Raw genomic sequence first — 12,128 nt, 5'->3', positions numbered from 1 at the left:
AATCAGTGCCCCCCCTCTCTGTTTTAACCCTGTTTCTGTAGTGCAGTGCAGGGGAGAGCATGGGAGCCTTCCCACCAGCATTTCTGTGAGGAAAAATGGCGCTGTGTGCTGAGGAGAATAGGCCCCGCCCCCTTTTCGGCGGGCTTCTTCTCCGGAGTCTGTGATATCTGGCAGGGGTTAAATACATCCATATAGCCTCAAGGGCTATATGTGATGTATTTTTCGCCATACAGGTATTATACATTGCTGCCCAGGGCGCCCCCCCCCCCCCCCGCGCCCTGCACCCTCCGTGACCGCTGTGTGAAGTGTGCTGACAACAATGGCGCACAGCTGCAGTGCTGTGCGCTACCTGATGAAGACTGAAAGTCTTCTGCCGCCTGGTTCCGGACCTCTTCAATCTTCAGCATCTGCAAGGGGGGTCGGCGGCGCGGCTCCGGGACGAACCCCAGGGCGAGACCTGTGTTCCGACTCCCTCTGGAGCTAATGGTGTCCAGTAGCCTAAGAAGTCAATCCATCCTGCACGCAGGTGAGTTCACTTCTCTCCCCTAAGTCCCTCGATGCAGTGAACCTGTTGCCAGCAGGACTCACTGAAAATAAAGAACCTAAAAACTTTTTCTAAGCAACTCTTTAAGAGAGCCACCTAGATTGCACCCTGCTCGGACGGGCACAAAAACCTAACTGAGGCTTGGAGGAGGGTCATAGGGGGAGGAGCCAGTACACACCATGTGATCCTAAAAGCTTACTTTTTGTGCCCTGTCTCCTGCGGAGCCGCTATTCCCCATGGTCCTGACGGAGTCCCCAGCATCCACTAGGACGTTAGAGAAATATAAAATCAATAAAGATAAAAAAAAAATGTAAATACAAAACCAGCAGAGAAATACCAATCTGTGGAAGGGAATGAGTGCGCCCATCTTTAGCTGATTTCTTTCTCCTGCCATTAATCTCAGCATAGTCTAAGATATTCATAGAAAAGTATAATTGACAGATATGGCTTTGTGGTTAGGTACTGGGTGTGTCAGAAGGCAGTCCAACGAGCTGTCCTAGTCCCTTTCTGAAAAGTGCCCTAGTACATGTGTTATCTATTAGCATGCTTGTAGAAAGGCCAAAAGATATGGGCTGACCATTGCAAATTGTGTGGACACTTCAGCAAAGGTCAAAAGTTGCTGATTATCTACAGGCTAGGATAGTATTAACCCCCGCCAGCCTCCACATAGTGAAGGGGTGAGCAGCCATGCCATACAGGAAGTTAAGAAATAAAGGGAGCGGTATAGATTCAAATTAGCTTTATGACGCAGGAGAAACCAAATTTTCCTTGTTGTCCAAAAAAGTGGCTTATATTTCAGGTATCTGGCACCTCCTGTTCATGTTGATGAAGACAACATATTAAATCCATGTTGCTCTGGAAACCCTGCTCTAGGGGGGTATTTGTATACGTAGAACTTTTGTGAAGCCAGTCCCTTAAGTGTCTTAAAAAGGCAACATTATTAGAGGCTACAATATCGGGGAAGTTTAAGCCTCCATTCGATTTTGGTTGGTTACATTTTCATAGGGCTGTAAGAGAACAGCCTCACTTCCAGATAAACTTGCGAAATAATACGTTAATTTAGTGTACATCTGCTATAGTCAAAAGTACCAGGAGTGATTGCAATGGGTATAGCAGACAGGGAACAGCTGCCATCTTGAGCAAATTGGCTCTCCCTAGATATGACAACGGAAGGTGTTCCAGTGCTTAATTCAGACCTGATTGCTGTGCTGCAAATTACGCTGTCCTGCGATCAGATAGTGGAAAATTCGTCCCGTGTCAGTGTGCGATTGCATGTGTCTGCTGTGTGAAAATTCCCCTCAGTCAGCGGACAGCTGCAAAACCATTCACATCACACTCCCCATCAAATGTTTTTCACATTCTGTGCAGTATGTGCGTAGCTCAATACTTGCTCCTCCAGTGCGAAGAAATTAGGCCCGGAGCTGACGTCACACACCTGCCCTGAAAACGCTTGGGAACGCATGCGTTCTTCCAGACACTCCCTGAAAACGGCCAGTTACCACCCTCAAACGTCCTCTTCCTGTCAATCATCTTTCGAATGACTGTGCTAACAAAATTTTCGCAACATCCTCTAGCTGTTTGGTGACGCGCCTGTGCATTGCGGTACATGCATATGCGCAGTAGTTCGATAATCGCCCGCTATGAGAAAATGCACAGCAGCGATCAGGTCTGAATCGGGCCCCCATCCCTTCACATCACTGGAAAGGGTAACGATGGCTGTGAATTTTAAAAAATACAGGTTGAGTATCCCTTATCCAAAATGCTTGGGACCAGAGGTATTTTGGATATGGGATTTTTCCGTATTTTGGAATAACTGCATACTATAATGAGATATCATGGCGATGGGACCCAAGTCTAAGCACAGAATGCATTTATGTTTCATATACACCTTATACACCCAGCCTGAAGGTAATTTTAGCCAATATTTTTTATAACTTTGTGTATTAAACAAAGTGTGTCTACATTCACACAATTCATTTATGTTTCATATACACCTTATACACACAGCCTGAAGGTCATTTAATACAATATTTTTAATAACTTTGTGTATTAAACAAAGTTTGTGTACATTGAGCCATCAAAAAACAAAGGTTTCACTATCTCACTCTCACTCAAAAAAGTCCGTATTTCGGAATATTCCGTATTTCGGAATATTTGGATATGGGATACTCAACCTGTATCTTCAAAAAGTACAAGTAGAAGACAGCAAAAAGCAAACTTGACTCAAAGATCTATGAGCAGCAGAGGGATATTGGTAATCATTAAGGATAGGACTCACAGTTTGGGGAAAATCCAAAATAAAAGCAAACAAGGTGCAATTTACTCCTGGAATAAGCCAAGTTGCAATACATGGGGTGCAAATGCAGTATTGGGGGGAGAGGGGAATGTGCATTTAAGGAAATGAGTGACTGCTCCTGCTAGTAACAAACACTGAAATGTAGAATTAAACTAGGACATGCCTCTTCACAACTTTACATCACTTTGTACCACCAGCAATCCTGCAATGCAACATGGTGTTGCAAATGTGCAAATTACTCCTTTATATTTTCTATTTTTTTTTATTTGCACCTAATTCTGAATCAGGGCCTAAGTATGCACTTCAAATACAGAAGAAGACATTCTGGGCATATTTATCTGGATGTAAAACCATGCCACAAGTAAGCAGCGATGAAAGGCTCACTTGACAAACTATTAAAGGGGGCCTTTGCCAAAGTTTAAATTAAGTTTGTTTTATGTAAACTCAGCAGGGTATATGAACTTACAATTACAAGGGACTTCTGCAGACCAGTGTTCAAAATCATTTCTGAGCAATGGAGGATTGAGGCACAAGAGACAGGGTTAATACTGATAGACGGTACCTCAGTAGAAGAGCAGTGTAACCATCCAATCATAAGCTGGCAATCAATTCTATTTCAGTATGACATTCTCCAGCTCCCCAGGAACTGTAAGCATATGCAAGGGTCGCAGAAGAGGAACACCCATAAAATACTATTAGAAGAATCAGGACTCATCAAATATCATTTATAAGGTCACCATGGCAAGTAAAATTGTTGTCTTGGTGACTAGATTTTACTATTTTGAAGTTTTTTTTGGAAGGGCCTATATTGGAGTTGACGTGGGTTGTGGATTGTTTAGGCTTATACTTTTTGACGGATTTATTTTTGTTAGTACAGGTACACCACAAATTTTCCAGCACCCTTGGTTCTAGAACGGTGCTGGAATATCAGTATTGCTGGACTAACAGAGGTTGGGTAATACTAATACAGCAATACACATTTCAACCTTTCTCTGCATTGTTATGGACTTGTTTCCACTTCACACCACCACTGACACTTGCACGGTTTGAAGCCATAACTGTGTGTCGTTTGCTCCAATGTTCAAATGACTGTAAACGACACACAGCGCCAAGTGGCCACTAAATTGGGAAATATGTCCAGATTAAAAGAGGACCCAGACCATAAATTGCCAGAAAATTGATGGTGTACCTGCATTTCCACGTGACAAGTTGAGGTAATAGGGGGTGTAGATGAGCAGTGGGTTGGGAGGTAGTGCTAGGAGCTTCCCTCTCTACAACGGCAGAATGTGTATCCCTTTTAATTAGAAATTGTATATGTAGTACTTGTATATTTCCTCACTCCAACATAGAATGCTCCATCCTCTAGCAGAATCTATACATATCACACTGTATATCCCTCCCACCCCCACATATATTATATCTGCCTCATTTCTTCCAATACAATGCTGCAGAATAATCTGCTCGCCCTGAGGCCTTACATTTCTATGCATATTGTCCATTCAGTGTATACTCAGTGACCCTTCCACCTTGCCACTTCATATACAGGTCTAAACTACTTTCTGGAATATATTTGTACACATGCATTCTTGTTGCTATTATTATGATTAGCCTTTATTTATATGGCAAGCGCCTTACAAAGTACTTAATCAGAAAACCAGAGTGAACAAAACAAGAAAAAGCTGACTTACAATAAAACACATTGCAGAACATGGACAAGGTTTATAAACATTGCTGCAGCAGTAGTGATAATACCCAAATGAGCAGCAAGGCGGCCACACTCATAGGGCCGATGCTGTTGTTGGCAATGGGAATGATACAGTGGTATAAGTGAGGGAAGGAAAAGCATATGAGGGAAGAGGGCCCTGCCTGTGAGAGCTTACAATCTAAAGGGGAGGGACAGACAGACAGAGGGGTGACACACAGGGGGAGTGACAGTGAGCATGGAGCGGTGGGTCAGGATGAGAGTTGGTAAGCACTGATAAAGAAGTGGGTCTTGAGAGCCCATTTGAAATTTTGTAGAAAGGTGGACAGTCTGATAGAGAGAGATTTTTAGTAGTAGGGAGCAGCACGGCAACATCCGGAGGCATATATGGACCCTCCCTGCTGTGTACTTACCCCTTCACGGCAGAGTGGTCCTCCATTACGGTATGTCCCATGCTTACTGCAGTGGGGGCCACTGGGGGGGGTGGAATTATTGTTGGGATTTATTGTTATTTACAGGGAGATGTATCAAGCCACCTCCTTTTCAGCACCTGAGCGGTAATACTAATTTGACATTTTATTGGGCAACTACCATGTTATGCTTTAAAATTGGAGAAGTTGCCCAACTCTAAATATAGTTGAAGGGTACTCAGTTTGTAATACCAGGTTTGCTTCTGCTAACAATACCGCTTTCACCTTACAATATGAATTCACAATCAAATCCACACTTTCATCATCCAAAAACTTAGATGTGTATTCCTACCTTCTAAACAAAGCTGAATAAAGTTCCTGCAAGCTTTAGGGGCTTCTTTTGACCATAACTCAATGTCAATATCTCCGGCTGTTGTTTTCAATAACACCTAGAACACAAGAGTTATAATTGTATGAAGTTATTAATAAGCAAAGACAAAAGGCATACAGCACACACATTTTAGGGATCCAGTCCTCTTTCTGTATATCTTAAGCTTCGGCAAACAGATTTTCTATCATAGCAACACTACTTGCAAGTTGCAACTACAGATATTATTCGCATAATACAGATCTTCCCAGTGGCCTGTACATCCGTACATCCATTCATTTTCTATTAACCGTAATTAATTTCTCTTTGTGATTCTCCCCATCTCATCTCTGACCAGATCTCTAAAGGTGTGTACACATGGTGCAATATTACCTTGCGATTTTGACTACATAGTCAAAGTCGCAAAGGCAAGTTAGTGCATATCTGTTAGGGTCTCCTGCCCTGTGCTGCCACGTCGTCATGGCAACCGGGAGACAAGTGCTAGCGGAGTGGCTTGAGCGCAGCTGATACTCCGGTTCGGGTCTTTTGCTGTGCAGTGGTTACAGGCTTTGTGCACGGCAGGGGATCCGGTGCTGGTTTTTGTGCTCACAGTCTGTGAGGTCTGAGTGGGGCGTGGACAGCACCTGCTATATAAGGCCTCTTCTCAGGTTAAGCAGATGCTGCTGAATCTTTGTTGGTTAGTCAGTTCCTGAAAGTTAGCCAGTACTGTGTAGCTTTGTATTTGTTGTTGCTTACTGCAAATAGGCCTTGGGGTTTGGTACTACACTCTGCCAATTCAGACCTAGCAGTAAAACTGGAGTCAGCCGTTTAACTTGCTGGGGTTCTTTTGCTACTCTGTGAACTTAGCAAGTTTGCGGCTGTATTCTCAAACTTGCCTGCCTAAATCCTTTCTCACTGTGCAAGGTGTTCAGGTATCAGTTTAGTGGCAGTAAGCTGAACCTGTGCACTGCAAGTGAGGATTAGGATTGTGGAGACTCTCCTTGTGTCTATCATTCCATCTCTGACCAAGGAGTTTACTGCCACACCCGTTGGTAACCCTTTAGGGTTTTGCTGTTGCCCTTAGCAACAGCATTTCGGGTTCTCTACGTATTAAAACACAACATCTTGCTTTTTCCATCTGAGCATTCCTAATACTAGGGAGACACCCAGTTTCTTAGCCTCTGGGCTTCTCTGTTCACTTTGTGTTTATTTTGTTACCCTATCACCTTCTGTGTACGTAATGTCATATTCCCCAGTCTGTCTGTGAGTTCATTTGTTTTGCATCCCTATCCGTTCAGACACCAGTACATTCCTGCAGGCACTGGTGTGCATAACAGTTCAGACACCAGTACATTCCTGCAGGCACTGGTGTGCATAACAGTTCAGACACCAGTACATTCCTGCAGGCACTGGTGTGCATAACAATATCGCAAGTTGTTAGCCAGCTTGCGATACCGATTTGATTGCGATGCGCACTCCCATGGGGTCAGTATCGCAGGGTTAGATCGACTGTGCAGGTAAGTCAATTTTGACTATCTAGTACAAAGTATAGTCAAAATCAGCCATAGCCAAAATTGCACATAGCCAATCTCTCACTGTTTGTATGCACCTTTACAAGCGGGCACAGCTATTGAGCAAAAGGAGGTATCTGTAACTGAATAATGACAATAGACAGTTATATACTTCTTTATTTAGAGCAAAACTTAGCTGAAAGTGAACATCTACTTTGATATGTACATAGATTTTTCTTGTTTTTCAATGAACACACAGAATACAGTTTTCTGCATAGACTGACTACTACAAAACAAAGAACAGACACGGACATAGGGTTGTATGTAGGGAGGTAATGTGTCAGCTTTCTACTGTCAGCCCTGTTTTCAGTATGAATGTAATAGGAAAGAGCTCCACAGGGAAATTACTGATACAGGTTGAGTATCCCTTATCCAAAACGCTTGGGACCAGAGGTTTTTTGGATATGGGATTTTTCCGTATTTTGGAATAATTGCATACCATAATGAGATATCATGGTGATGGGACCTAAATCTAAGCACAGAATGCATTTATGTTACATATACACCTTATACACCCAGCCTGTAGGTTATTTTAGCCAATATTTTTAATAACTTTCTGCATTAAACAAAGTGTGTGTACATTCACACAATTCATTTATGTTTCATATACACCTTATATACACAGCCTGAAGGTCATTTAATACAATATTTTTAATAACGTTGTGTATTAAACAAAGTTTGAGTACATTGAGCCACAGAAAACAAAGATTTCACTATCTCACTCTCACTCAAAAAAGTCCGTATTTCGGAATATTCCGTATTTCGGAATATTTGGATATGGGATACTCAACCTGTATTAGTAACATCATACTGATTTCCAGGGCCGTAACTACGTGTGTGCCAGGTGTGCCTGGCACACAGCGCAGTTACCCTGAGGGTACAACGGTCAGCGGCATGTAATGAGTCAAATTGACTCATTACATGCCGCCTCTGCTGTGTGCGCCGCGCTGGGGAGAAGAGCAGCAACGCCGGAGGCAGCGGAAAAGGAGGAGGAGGGAGGGGGACTGGAGCCGCACCAGCGCTATGTCATTGATAGCAGCGCCGCTGCAGCTGTCCTCTCTCCTTCCGTATTGGCTGCCTTGAGCTGCTGTGAATGCTGGGATGCGCTTCCTTCATCCCAGCATTCACAGCGGCGGCGGGCAGCCAATACGGAAGGAGAGGGGACTGCTGCAGCGGTGCCGCTACCAATTACATAGCGCTGCTGCGGCTCCAGTCCCCCTCCCTCCTCCTACTCCCCTGCCTTCACGAGGAGCGATGGTAAGTATCTCTCTCTCTCTCTATTTCTCTATCTATTCTGAAAAAGGGGGACGCTGTCTGCCATAATGTGTAAAAAGGGGGACGCTGTCTGCCGTAATGTGTAAAAAGGGGGACGCTGTCTGCCGTAATGTGTAAAAAGGGGACGCTGTCTGCCGTAATGTGTAAAAAGGGGACGCTGTCTGCCGTAATGTGTAAAAAGGGGACGCTGTCTGCCGTAATGTGTAAAAAGGGGGACGCTGTCTGCCGTAATGTGTAAAAAGGGGACGCTGTCTGCCGTAATGTGTAAAAAGGGGACGCTGTCTGCCGTAATGTGTAAAAAGGGGGACGCTGTCTGCCGTAATGTGTAAAAAGGGGGACGCTGTCTGCCGTAATTTGTATAAAGGGGACGCTGTCTGCCGTAATGTGTAAAAAGGGGGACGCCGTCTGCTTTAATGTGTAAAAAGGGGGACGCTGTCTGCTTTAATGTGTAAAAAGGGGGACGCTGTCTGCCGTAATGTGTAAAAAGGGACTCTTTCTGCCGTAATATGTAAAAAGGGGATCATGTCTGCCATAATGTGTAAGAAAAGGGGGCGCTGTCTGCCGTAATGTGTAAAAAGGGGACACTGTCTGCCGTAATGTGTAAAAAGGGGGCGCTGTCTGCCGTAATGTGTAAAAAGGGGGACGCTGTCTGCCGTAATGTGTACAAAGGGGGACGCTGTCTGCCGTAATGTGTAAAAAGGGGGACGCTGTCTGCCGTAATGTGTAAAAAGGGGGACGCTGTCTGCCGTAATGTGTAAAAAGGGGGACTGTCTGCCGTAATGTGTAAAAGGGGGACTGTCTGCCGTAATGTGTAAAAAGGGGGACTGTCTGCCGTAATGTGTAAAAAGGGGGACTGTCTGCCTTAATGTGTAAAAAGGGGCTCTACCTGGTGTAGTGATGCTACTGTGCAGTGTAATTTGAATAATGTAGACTACTGTGCACCGTAGTATGAATTGGTATTATTTTGTGGCCATGCCCCTTCCCCATGAAGCCAAGCCCCTATATATTTTTCACGCGCCTACAGCGCTCACTGCCCCTATCTTGAATGGGGGGGCGTCAACGCCGTTTCATGCACACAGCGCTAAAATGCCTAGTTCAGTGGCTTCCAAAGTTTTTTGAATCACGGCGCCCTAGTATATCAGAATTTTTTTCACGGCACCCCTAGGCCAAAAATTTCTTATTGAGAAATGTAGAAAGAAATATTACATTAAGTAGATTGTGTTTATATGTCATCCTTAGGGTCAGTTGTGTGGTGAGGGACAAGATTTGCTTCTGTTTGGCCACATATTTTATGACTGGCAGCCACCAGCACTGGTTTTGCTTATTATATTGACCATTAATAATTTGAATTGGTCCTGGACCACCAACCCAGGGCACCCCTGCAAGTGTCCCGAGGCACCCCAGGGAGCTACGGCACACAGTTTGGGAACCTCTGGCCTAGTTACGGCACTGCTGATTTCTACTGTACATTGTGATCTCTGGCATCAGGGCAGCCTTCATCATTAAGCTTTACCAATGGCCACTCCAGTTATGTACAACCCAGCCTAGAGGACACAACACCTATATGAGCCAGTGACACAGGGACCGGGGATGTATTTACAGTATGTGATAGGCTTTTGGCAATCTGACGCTTTTCAGCTCCTATTATTAATATTAGCTTTCATATATGCAGGCATGCCTACCCTCCCGCATTGAGCGGGAGGCTGCCGATTTTTAACTCACCCTCCCGCTGCCCCGCAAACATTGCCAGCACTCCCGGAATTTAACAGTTCCTCCTTGCAAATCCGGACTGCGCATGCGCGAGTCCGGAAATGCGGGGGGCGGGGCTTACACTGGAGGTCAGTGGCGGCTGGCCACCACAGCTAGATTGTGGTCAGCAGTTGCCGTCCGACTGTCTGAGAGCCGGGAGGTGTCTAAGCGGCAGCAGTGTGGGAATGAATGCTGATCAGCCGCCCCCACAGTGAAGCACATAACCTGGCAGACAGGGCTCTGCTTTAGTCTGGCTGGCCCCGCCCACCACACTCACAGTGGGCTGCGTGTATCAGAGCAGCTTTCCTGCTCCTGGATGTGGATTCCCTGGGCTGCTTCTACCCCACCCACCACACTGTCCCGGCCGGGGTCGGCTCCCTGCTCCTTACAGGAGGGAGTAACAAACCAGGTGGGTGCTGTATGTACTGGGGGTTATATGTAGTTTGCTACTGGGTGTAATATGGGGAGTGGGGCTGTGTAATATGTAATGTACCACTGGGTGTAATATGGGGGGCTGTGTGTACTTTGTAGTGTGCTACTGGGTGTACTATGAGGGGGCTGTGCAATATGTAGTGTGCTGCTGGGTGTACTGGGGGGCTGTGTAAAATGTAGTGTAATGTGCACTGGGTGTAATATGGGTGGGGCTGTGTAATATTCTATTTGGTGTAATATGGGCGTCTGTGTAATATGCTACAGAGTTTAATATAGAGGGGGCTGTGTAATATGCTATCGGGTGTAATATGGGGGGCTGTGTAATATGCAGTATGCTACTGGGTGTAATATGGGGGGCCGAGTAATATGTAGTGTGCCGTTAGGTGAACATCGGGGAAGGCGGGGGGGTCTGTGGAAATGTAGCGTAATGTGCACTGCTTGTTATATGGGTGGTACTGTGTAATATTCTGTTGGGTGTAATATAGGGGTCTGTGTAATATGCTACTGGGTGTAATATGGAGGGGTCTGTGTAATATGCTATTGGGTGTAGTATGGGAGGGGCTGTGTAAAAGGTAATGTGCTATTGGGTATAATATGTGGGGTCTGTGTATGCTGTGCATAATGCAATATAATATGGTACTGGGTATAACATGAGGAGGGGGCTGTGTATAGTGTAGTGTAATGTGCAACTGGGTGTAATACGGTGGGGGGGTGCTGTGTAAAATGCAATGTAATGTGCTATTGGGTGTAATATGGGGGGTATATGCTGTGCATAATGCAATGTAATAGGTACTGGGTGGAATACGAGGGGAGGAGGGCTGTGTAAAATGTAATGTAATGTAGTACTGGGTGTAATATGGGGGAGGCTGTATATAATGTAATGTAATATAGTGCTGTATGTAATATAGTGCTGTGTGTACTGGGTGCAATTTGAGGGAGGTGGGATGTGTATAATGTAATACACTGCACTGCACACTTTTCTTGCGGGCACACCGTCTGCACTTACCCCTATTATCCGACTCTGTCTGCATAGCTGTTGACAGCTGCAGCACTGCCTGCTGTGTATATTACAGCAGGCAGCGCTGGGCACCAGAGTGTCGACCCCCGTGTGGTGCACGGTGCTGCTGGAGACGTGGAGTGGTGGGTCCCGAAGCAGCTCACAGAGGAGGGCGAGACGTGGAGCTGCAGGTCATGCTGAAGTGCTACTGTCTACCATGGTGTAAGTGCTGCTATTAGTACCAGAGCCGTAACTACCTGTGTGCCAGGCACACAGTGCAGTTGCCCTGATGGCGCAAGACCAGCGGCTTGTAATGAGTCAAATTGACTCATTACAAGCCTGTTCTGTGCGCCGCGCTGGAGAGCAGCAGCGCCGGAGACAGGGGAGGAGGAAGAGGAGGGGGAGGGAGGGGGACTGGAGCCGCAGCAGCGCTATGTAATTGGTAGTAGCGCCGCTGCAGCTGTCCCCTCTCCTTCTGCATTGGCTGCCCGGTGCAGCTGTGAATGCTGGGATGCGCTTCCCTCATCCCAGCATTCACAGTGGCGGGCAGCCAATGCAGAAGGAGAGGGGACTGCTGCAGCGGCGCTACTACTAATTACAAAGCGCTGCTGCGGCTCCAGTCCCCCTCCCTCCTCCTCCTCCTCCCCTGTGGCTGCCCGGGATCTGCCAGCATGAGGAGCCTGAGCCAGCGGGGAGAGATGGTAAGTATCTCTCGCTCTCTCTCTCTATCCTGTCTGCCACAATGTGTAAAAAGGGGGACTGGCTGCCGTAATGTGTAAAAAGGG

The 12,128-nt window shown here is 46.0% G+C and overlaps 1 protein-coding gene across 2 annotated transcripts in view; it reads right to left on the bottom strand.

Moving 5' to 3' along the window:
* CWC27 (CWC27 spliceosome associated cyclophilin) overlaps window positions 1-12,128 on the bottom strand; it is a 643,952-nt gene that overhangs the window by 630,549 nt on the left and 1,275 nt on the right. For both annotated transcript variants that reach the window (XM_063963134.1, XM_063963139.1), the window contains exon 2: window positions 5,305-5,401. In XM_063963134.1, coding sequence (XP_063819204.1) covers window positions 5,305-5,401 — 97 coding nt within the window. The remainder of the gene's footprint in view (window positions 1-5,304; window positions 5,402-12,128) is intronic.

This window comes from Pseudophryne corroboree, chromosome 1 (genome assembly GCF_028390025.1).
Source record: "Pseudophryne corroboree isolate aPseCor3 chromosome 1, aPseCor3.hap2, whole genome shotgun sequence".
Classification (NCBI taxonomy): Eukaryota; Metazoa; Chordata; class Amphibia; order Anura; family Myobatrachidae; genus Pseudophryne; species Pseudophryne corroboree.
The sequence above is the reverse complement of the archived record's forward strand: the minus strand, read 5'-3'. Positions and strand labels throughout refer to the sequence as shown.